Source organism: Bipolaris zeicola, assembly GCF_000523435.1.
Source record: "Bipolaris zeicola 26-R-13 unplaced genomic scaffold scaffold_381, whole genome shotgun sequence".
Lineage (NCBI taxonomy): Eukaryota > Fungi > Ascomycota > Dothideomycetes > Pleosporales > Pleosporaceae > Bipolaris > Bipolaris zeicola.
Genome location: NW_006912430.1, coordinates 4,827 through 14,741, shown reverse-complemented (window position 1 = coordinate 14,741; position 9,915 = coordinate 4,827). Strand labels below are relative to the sequence as shown.

Sequence of the window (9,915 nt, the reverse complement as noted above, 5' to 3'; positions counted from 1 at the left end):
AAGTCTCGTACGCGTTGGGAGTACTTCTGCTTAAGAGGCGAAAAGCAGGCAACATCAAGTAGCTGAAGTATATGCGATGAATGAGCAGACATACAAAGAGTAAGGATCTTTCGTACGAGGCAGTAATCCTTAAATTCTTGGTTTAGGTGGCTCTCATGGCCATTAAGAATTAGCAGCCTATACGACCCTAACCTGACGCGTCTTCGTGTGCTCATCAAAGTGCTTTAACCACGCAAGGCCAAGCTCATTGTTTGTCCAGCCATTCTATGATGCTGAGAGCCTCCAATCGTACGGTATATATGTCTCTTTGTACCATACAGAGCTATGGACGCGTCCTTTGTAGATAATAAATGGTGGGGTAGCATATCCCGCAGGGCAGATGCTCTGGATAACAGTAGCCCACTCGCGGTTGCCTGGCTGCGTGAGAGTAGGCCTCGTACGACACTCTGCGCCTGCAACTACCTTCATTGAGCCAATTACGCCCATCTGAAAGCCAGTCTCATCAAAGTTATGGATGTCGTTTGAATGAACCTCATACTTCTCAATTGTCTCTCGTACAAGCTTGAACCACGCATTAATAACCTCTGGATCCTCCTGCTGTATTCTCTGACGATACTTTGCTCGATTGAAGGTTGTTCTAAGCTCGTCCGAACGCGTTACGAATCGCTCTGGCCAGCTCTTGCCTAAAGGCTGACCGCCTCGTACGCGCAGTAGTTTCTTTGCCATACCTGCTACCTCACAAAGTCGGTTGACAAATCCTATCGAATAGATGAGGAATATACTGTACGATGGTTTGCTTTTCAGGTATAGTAAGCTTGCGGCAATTTGGAAATGCTTGGGGCCGAAAGGTGATTCCTTGAAGCCGCCGAGAGACCTGCTGATGTCGCACGCTGTAGGTAGCAGCAGCTTGTCGTACGCTCTTAAACTGGCCCATATGAAAGGCCTGAACAGCCAGAGTGATTCGACCTTCTTGTTGGATTAATATCGCGTTCTGTTTTTGAGGCATCATTGTTCGTACAAGAAGTTCATAATGCCAAGAAAAAGTGGCCCTCTCGCTGATAGAATACGTTACTATCGTTAACTAACTATTAGTTGTTAAACAGACCTAAGTAGGCTTTAAAGTGTGTTTTCAGCTGGGCTTTGAAGAAAGATGTTATGATATCTTGCGTGATGGCATCAGACTGTGGTGTAATCCTTTTGACTGTACTTAAACAGGCCTTCTCTAGTTCAGACATTGATAGCAGCGGTCACTGTCACTTGATTTCTTAATATTTGGTGAATTTGGGAGTTTCTGACGTTTCGGGAGGTGGAAGAGTGCTGTTCTAAAAGCTTTGCACTTTCCACTCAACGTATTCGTGAGTTTTTTTTCCTTAAATTAGGGTGTCCTCTCTACTCGCTGCTTTCTTGTACATGCAATTGCTTTATAGCTTGACTTCAGGTCTTCTTTCTCAAGAAAATTGTTCCAGTGTTTCCTTTCAGCTTCTGTAGCTCTTAGGTACGTGGTTCGTTCTACTAAGAAATTCATCTTCTTTGGAATAGTGTCTAGTTTAGGGTTAGCCTTTAGCTTCTGGGAGTATACTCTTGGGTATTGCGACACCTCTCTTCAAGCCTAGTAAGATCCGTGCTCTACCACGCTTTTGGCTTTGGGTCTTGCTTGTTCAGCGGGATTCCTTTTCCTGCCACTTGTTGGATAACTTGGGTAATTGTTTACCCGGTTTTCTTTGAGACCCTGGTTCTTGTTTAGGAGCAGGTTTTTCGAGTCTATTTTTCTTAAGTTATTAAGTTAATCTATGCACTGTAGCACTAAGTTGCTGTGAATAGCCTTTGTTAGCTCTTCTTGAATCAGTATCCAGCCTGCTTTTTTTGGCCTTGGGTTATAATTGGCGCGTTGGATTTTCTACTAATTTCGTGGTTGTCTGGACTGAGAAGAGTAATCGGTAGTATTCAGAGCCAGTCTCTATCGTAGCTTGCCAGTTGATTGCCTTGGCAGTAAGGTCTAGTGTAGTTCATTCTGAATAGTATAATAACAGTGAAAAACCAAATGCAATTATCAAAAAAGGCAGAGAGCCCTTATATTTTCTGAGACACAGTAGCACCCAATAGCGGCGACACATATAGCATAGATGACTATCCCTCTAATCGCTTGTGCAGTGACATATGCTGTATTGCTAATACTGACCTGTAAACGTCTACTTTTAGGTCCACGTCCTCCGTCCATTAAAATTCATTGTAAAAATATTAAACAAAATGCACCCTTAAATCTTCTGGTATTCTACTGGTTCGTTCTCTGAATTTTATAATGGCATGGTCGATTGGTAATCTTGTGGAGTTGAACCAGCGGCCTTTTTTGACCTCCGCTATGCCACCTTTCAAATTCGTCGCCTCAAAATCGTACCTCATGAGAAACAATACAAGGAGTGTTTTAATCTCGTTCGCAGCAAAAAATCGTCCTGGGCAAGCATGCTTGCCATGGCCAAAAGCGAGGTTAGTGTCAGAAGTCATGACAAATTGGTGCTTATTAGCCTCGCCATCGCGTTGCCTGAGTCTAAACATTCGCCACGGATCGAAATGGTGTGGGTTCTCGAAGTAATCTGCGTCTTGCACTACAGTTGAGTGATTGCAGAAGAGAAAAGTACCCTTTGGAATTTTAATGCCATCGCTTAGTTGCCAATCTTTAATAACTTTGCGCCCCAGTTTAACTGCTTCATAATTAGAGTGGTTTCGAGTAGTAACATCGTGACCTTACATGAAGAAAGGACGTTTAATCTCATCGTCTCAGTACAGTAGCTGTCCATCTTGACAAGATAGGTCAGCGCCTGCTTTGTCCATCCTCTTTCTTGTCTGAATATCTGAACAATCTCATCGCGGAGTTCCTCATGGTACTCAGGGGTGACAGAAAGATTGAGAATGATCTCAAGGAATGTGACGCTACTGGTATGAACAGCTGAGATATTGATATGCAGCATGCGATAGACGAGAAGGTCTGGGACACGTTCTTTGCGAGGTGACACGTCGAGCACCCACTGAATGGCGTCGTCAGCTTTGATCTTCTCCCATTCTGCCTGGCGACCTTCGGCTATATAGCGATCTCCCTGCTCGATTCGAGCCTTTATTATAGGGCAAAGTATCTTCTTTGCTAGTGCTTGTGCACGGTAGATATCGGTTTTCCACCACATCACGATTGGTTTGAGGAGTTCAGGATAACTCCTAATAATTTCAGCGCCCCCAAACATGATTTCAGAATACTCGATCGACAGATTCTGGAACTCGGCGTCACGAGCCAGGTCAATGCCAAAGAGAAGTCGATTTGCAGTCCGTGTCGTCACTTCGAAACCCAGTCGATATATGGGGCGACATTCCCAGTCTGTGAACCATAAGCTTCAATACTACGGTCAAGAGATATTGGAAAAGAATAATCAAAGAACTCGCACCTTTAGAAGAGCCCAAGAACTGGTTTAGTGCCAGTTTGCCCTCGTCAGCTATGTCCCTAAGCTTAGGTCCCAGACTCTGGGTCAACGATTTTCTAATTGGAATATCAAAATGGTATTGATCCCACATTAACTTAGGGTGTAGGGTGTACCGAGTCTGCATAGTCTAACAAAGACATTAAGAATCGCTAAATGTAGGGTGAGAGAATACGACTTACCTCGTTGTTGGACGCAAGATTGCTCACATGGGTTTCGGGTGCACGCCGAACCTCGTCCAAGTATTTGTGTGCCACGATATAGAATTTTCGGGTAGGAGCTAGTAGAATATAATTGATGCCCTTCTTCGAGTATCTTTCCCAACCTACGTCAAGGAGCTTCATGATATCGGTCACATACATCATTTTATCTTCCAATGTTCCCATTGTCCCAGGCTTCGTAGACACGCGAAGTGTCGGTGCATCAGGATACTTCTCGCCTTGAGAACACAGATAGGCGAAAACGCTTAAAAAGAGAATAGTTAGGATGAACGCTAAAAGCATGTTGTATGTTATGTTAGAGGTGTCCATAATAATTGGAATGAATTCACGATCGCGTGGCGACAAGAGAAAATATTCCTCGGACATCGCACAACTATGATATATGAAGGAGAAAGAGAACTAAAGATTGAACCCACGCTAACTTGTTAGCATTTGGCCAGTCGTACTCTTGTCCCCAGCCGTAGAATCGCGGAATTCTATTCCCTGTCAATGTCGTATCCGCGTAGCCGTACATTTACTTGCATAAAATGCCTCAAGGATCAAAATACTGAAGTGATCGCTAGCGTGATTGGGAGGCGCAAGGGCTGCACGGAGCACCGTGGCGTACCAAGCCTGGCAGAATGTAATCCTAGCAAGTCGTTACCCTTGTTTTGCGGAGTAATACACCAATCTTTTGATACCCTTTTGTTATCAATGCATCAAGAGAGTGCTGTTTACGTATTGTATCCTATCTGGCACATTTCATCTATGCTAATTATGCTTACTGTGCTATTTACGCAAGCTATACCAGCTCAATGGCATCGTACTATTGAAGTAACTCGGGATGATTGTATACATATGCACCTACTCCGAGAGGCCAACTTCACACAAGCTCAGATTACTGCCTATCTACATCTTACATCTTATTAGGTACAGCATGCTTTGAATCGAATCGATCTCACACCTCACAGGAATCGCCAGCCTAGCTTTATAGATATAGGCCGATAGTATCATTCAATGCATAACTAACTCATCAGAAGTACAGCAGGTGACCTCTCTGACACTGTTTCATTACGCATCACAGCACTTTGGTGTCTCTGGAGGTATCATTAATAAACAACTAGTTATAGAGGAAAGATTTTCGAGGTCGTATTGCTCGGCGCAAGCCACCCCTAGAAACACATCGTTGTCAGCTTTTGTTTGCCTAGATTTCATATCATCAATACTGTGGAGTGCTAAGATGTAGGTGAAAGTTGGTCGTCATCACCATATATGGATCACTTGTTGTATAGAAGAGGCCTATAATATGAAATGTGTTGAGCAATACCAGGTTGCACGAGGTGGCTGAATGCTCTGGGCATCCTTGTCGTACAACAAAGGGCCTTGTCGTCTTTTAGTAGAAGCAATGGTGCTAAAACACTTCAGCTACATATCACAAGTATGTCTAGCACATGTGCATGATTGCATATATCAACATCACTTCCATCAGAAGGTAATTCAAGTCCCAAGTCAGCTATCGAATCAGCTGCTAGTCAGCTCTAAAGTCACAATCATGATCTCCTTTTTATGGAGGGTAATGCATCTGCCCACAAATCTCGACATACACATACTTGGTTGCGTGACAATTGTATATCAACAATATATCGGCCATCTCCATCACAAGACTTCGGCCCGATTGAACATGTCTAGAGCTATACAAGCGATTTTGTTAAGTGGACTTATGGATATTGCTCAATACTTGGAGAGCTATATTATAAACTAAACGAGCTTGGCAGTCCTTTGGTAAGGATTTCTTAGGGATATCGATTGAGTCTATGCTATTGTGATGAGAAGCTGTTATCTCTACAAATAGATGCAATACACTGTTTTAGGATATATTATTGTAATTAATTCATCAACTTTGACGTCTTTACTTGTAACCATCTTACAAAGAAAAGTGTCCTGCGCAGAGAATCCAGTCTACAGCCTTCACCCACTCCTGTCACTTTGTGACGCGGTACCCCTGCACATCTCAAGCCTGCTAACAACCGCTTCGGTAGCGATGTTGGGAAAACAACTAATCGGATCGTAAGGATCATGCCCATAAACTTCTCTGTAACCCTTGCAATCCGATTAGTCATGTTTAACGCACAAGGTTTTTCGCTATACAGGGGCGGACGTTGCAGCCTGCATTAAGGTGCAGGGCGGAGAGCACCGTGCGTGGACTAGACTATGCGGCGATCGCTCGGCTGCGTCACGTCTGTTAAGCGGGGGAACGCTGATGTGAGAGAAACAAACCCATTGAACAAGGTTTTACTACGTAGTACATAGTACGTGGGCATATTGCATGGTATCCCTGTTTATAAACTTCCGACACATCCGTGCAAATGAATAGAGGTGAATACTCTGCTTATTAGGTCCTATTGTTTGCTTACGGTCAAGAAACTGAAAGATTGCATAGCCGGAAAAGGTGATATCGTTCGACATCCATAGGATACAACCTCGGAGGCTCCTGACAAGACTGTTTGTTATCCTTGCAGCTGCATATCTAGTTTAGTGTGGTAACGGCAATAAGACTTGGCCTAGGGATTGCCGAGTGCTTTGCCTGTCAGACACTAACAACTAGTTGATAGTCCATCCGCCAGTTGCTCTCCGATAAGCGCGGTACAGGAAGGACTGCACGAAGAACCCTAATACCTACTTATATACTGAATAACGTGTTGGTCTCAAGATAAATTGACAAAGTTTAGAATTGTCCAATCTTGTGTGCACTCTATCACCCACCTCGAAGACGACTAGCAAACTTGAAAACACCAACAACTCTGTGGCGCCTCTAACATAGGGTTTTACGACCATGGGTGGGAAAACTCTTACCCAGTTGACTTATGTGCTGCAAGCTGTGATCATTGCTACAGTAATTCTCACAGTTTGCATATATGTTCCCAGTTTCAAGCGCAAGATTCGGCTGAGAAGTCTGCCGGTTCTCAGCAGCCTCAGTGGAGAGAGGCAACGGCGGGCATATCTCAAGTCTGCGAGACGGATGTACCAATATGGATACGCCAAAGTAAGTCACTCATTACTGTATGAATACACTGCTACTCATACCGCTGCCAGTTCAAAAACTCTGTTTACAGAATCACTCAAGAGGAAGGTATTTTAGCAACTCTCAAACCCAATTAGTTGCCATCGCTTATTGCTTCCTAGGCGTAGAAAATGTTGTCGTACCTGCGAGTCTGCTCCCCGAGTTACGAAATCTCCAGGACGATGTCCTCAGCTTTCCCATAGCCTTCAAGACTGCAAGTAGACATTAACCAATGAATTCGACATCAACATGGATGACGCTAACCACCGATAGCTCAACGAAACCAAATATACGAAACTTAATCTTGAGTTACCTGCCGGTATCCACGCGATTAAAACTAATCTCACGCAATCGCTCAGTACGTTCGAACATAAACACTGCTTACACGCTATTCAAATTAACGCAACATCAGCTCGGCTGAGCCCAATTATATCCTCAGAGGTCGACGCCGCAATGCGACAGTATATGCCCTCATGCGAGAATTGGTCTGAAGTTAACATCAACAAAATACTCCTGTATGTTGTGTCACAAGTCTCTGGTCGTATCTTTGTAGGACCAGAACTATGTAGGAACCCAGAGTACATCGAGCTTGTGACAAACTATACTGTTTATCTCGGGGCAACCGTCGCGGCCGTCAAGCAGCTCCGTCCTTGGCTGAAGCCTTTTTTGGCGCACCGCCTCCCAGAGGTGGTTCAGTTGCGGAAGTACCAACAGCGATTAAGCGAGTTCGTGCTTCCGATCATAAACGAGAGGATGACTGCAAAGGCAAAAGATCCCAATTGGCAAGAGCCGGATGATATGTTACAATGGATAATCGCTCGGTCTAGCGGTAAAGAAGGTGACGGGAAAGCATCAATCGAAGATATTGCTTCTTTCCAAATAACGCTCATTTTCGGCGCTATCCATACCACAACTTTGACCGCCACCAACATTCTGTACACACTCGCCGTCACCCCAGAGTACATTTGTCCCATCCGCGAGGAGATGCGCAATGTCATTGCTGAAAATGGCGGAATCGTTACTTCTCGTGCTCTGCAACAGATGGGGAAACTCGATAGCTACATGAGGGAGGTAAACCGCTTCTACGCCCCAGGAATCAGTGAGTCGGCCCTTATCGTCCATCTGGTTTTGTGCGCCTCACAGTGTAAAAAACATGACAACTAACACCACTTCCCTTTTCTAGCAGCTTTTAGCCGCCGTGCGCTCAAAGGCATCACCCTTAGCAACGGGCAATATATACCCCCGGGCGTTACCATAGAAGTCCCCAGCGCAGCCATTCACCTCGATGATGAATACTTCCCCTCAGGAGATGTATTTGATGGTTTCCGGTCGTACAAGCTGTGCGCCAGCGGCAAAGAAGCGGTTATCGCACGCAACCAGTTTGTTACTAGCAACGAGACTAACCTGGCCTTTGGGTATGGACGCCATGTCTGTCCTGGCCGTTTTTTCGCTGCAAACGAGATCAAGATGATCCTGGTGAAGCTGATCCTCGAGTATGACGTCAAGATGCCCAATGGGGAGACAGAACGGTACGCGCAGATTGACGTAGGGCCAGCAAGTATACCAGACACAGAAAAAACTCTGGCGTTCAAGAAGGTGGAAATTTAAAGGAATGTTGGCGAATATCATTAGACAGCTAAGAAGTGACTGCATCCTGTATCGGTCAAACAACCGTTTCCAGCTGGCTGCCTGCGAATTTTTACACTGGCTAAGCTGCATTTTGATAAACTACTTTGACCTCGATCGATGACCAAGCGCCAAATCCACGATTTATTTGGTTTGATATAGTCTTACTCGGTTTCAGCTAAATTCTGTGCAGCTATGCCTAGAGTGACAGGTACAGCAGACAGCTGAAACGATGTGACTATTGATTCACGCCAAGCCGCTTCATCCCAAAAGGACCACCTGTCCTCAGAGGTCTGCCGTTTTCCCTCAAACCACTATTTACACATTCTTTGCCAGGCTATTCAGATACTATTTGTATCAAATGCATCCTATACTTTTAGGTTGATAGAGGCGACCTGCTCTGCCTGCCGCGTCCGCCATGCCTAAAGTCTCCTCAAGCATTGGATGTTGGCTACATATCACTGGTCCCCACCTGCCTAAGAATCTTCGCTTGCTCTACAAGCTAACTATCTTTAATGGCTAATTTTGGCCTGCTCAGGATATCCTGAAGGTTCTGGCGTCCTGAGAGAGTGTCGAATACCTAGTTCAGGAGGTCCTTGTGAGTCCTGCAACGAAGCAAGATGTGGGCCACGGTTTGCCGCCTCTCACCATACTGACAACAGGAGCTGGTAACGTCCGGCACTCTTCGGCTGAAAAAGAAATCCTTCAGCTCGATATTTTCAGTGCGCAGCTAGATTAACAGTGCGCTCTGTCGTTTGCTGAGCCCTTTGTGGAGCTGGAGTACCTTCTTAGTAGACAATGGTGTATGACCGTAGGTTGCTCAGCCCTTAGATGGCGATCAGCATTGGGCTCTCCACACTCGCTCTTCCTGTATTCTGTACTATTTTGTGATTATCGATTTGAGCGGGTAGAGTCTTGAAGGCGCGTCTGCTAGTAGACATTTGCGGCCATTCCCTCTCTACCTTGTCGCCTTCTTAGCGGCTTTGTCTGTAGCTTTATTTCCCAGAATACCTACATAGGTTAGTATCTATCTAACTATTGCCTTTGGTCTAGGTCTTGGAGCTCCTTGTTACAAGTAACAAGAAGGATTCTCTCCTTGACAAATGACGAGATGGCTGAAGGCCTAAGGGCGTCCACGTCAGAAGGTAATGATCATCGCGGGGCGACGATCACGTGACTGGCTTCACGCCAAGACCAAGTATTCTGCGCTAGTATGTGAGGACACCCCCACACGTGACTAGATGGCTTCAGGGACTTCAGAAGATACAAGGATTATTTCGTGAAGACCGTGAAGCCAGGACTGGAAAACAATGAGGATATAAGGATGGACGGCTTTCATTATTACCCTCGTTGTGGTCAACTCAAATTGTACTTTCTTACTAACGTATTCCACCACCGAGAGTGCCACCCCACCGAGTGTGCCACTTTTTCTTGGCATCGCGAACTCCACGTACGAAAACTTAAATTACTCTATACTAGCTATAGATGCTTCGTACGACTTACTTGCATCTAAAAGAGAATCTTCCTCTACATCTTTTTGGCACGTACGAGAGTTATGACCTGT

At 45.1% G+C, this 9,915-nt stretch overlaps 3 protein-coding genes across 3 annotated transcripts; 1 reads left to right on the top strand and 2 right to left on the bottom strand.

The window, feature by feature from the left end:
- Window positions 1-736: 736 nt before the first annotated feature.
- Window positions 737-1,006, bottom strand: COCCADRAFT_111523 (uncharacterized protein; the record flags this gene model as incomplete). Its single annotated transcript, XM_007720008.1, has 1 exon — window positions 737-1,006. One exon carries the CDS (start codon window positions 1,004-1,006, stop codon window positions 737-739), a length of 270 nt encoding a protein of 89 aa, XP_007718198.1.
- Window positions 1,007-2,238: 1,232 nt separating this feature from the next.
- On the bottom strand, window positions 2,239-3,967 carry COCCADRAFT_111535 (uncharacterized protein; the record flags this gene model as incomplete). Its single annotated transcript, XM_007720007.1, has 4 exons — window positions 2,239-2,699; window positions 2,747-3,364; window positions 3,432-3,594; window positions 3,647-3,967. 4 exons carry the CDS (start codon window positions 3,965-3,967, stop codon window positions 2,239-2,241), a joined length of 1,563 nt encoding a protein of 520 aa, XP_007718197.1.
- A 2,530-nt stretch (window positions 3,968-6,497) lies between these two features.
- On the top strand, window positions 6,498-8,333 carry COCCADRAFT_41791 (uncharacterized protein; the record flags this gene model as incomplete). Its single annotated transcript, XM_007720006.1, has 6 exons — window positions 6,498-6,707; window positions 6,758-6,794; window positions 6,848-6,939; window positions 6,999-7,083; window positions 7,138-7,824; window positions 7,909-8,333. 6 exons carry the CDS (start codon window positions 6,498-6,500, stop codon window positions 8,331-8,333), a joined length of 1,536 nt encoding a protein of 511 aa, XP_007718196.1.
- Window positions 8,334-9,915: the final 1,582 nt, after the last annotated feature.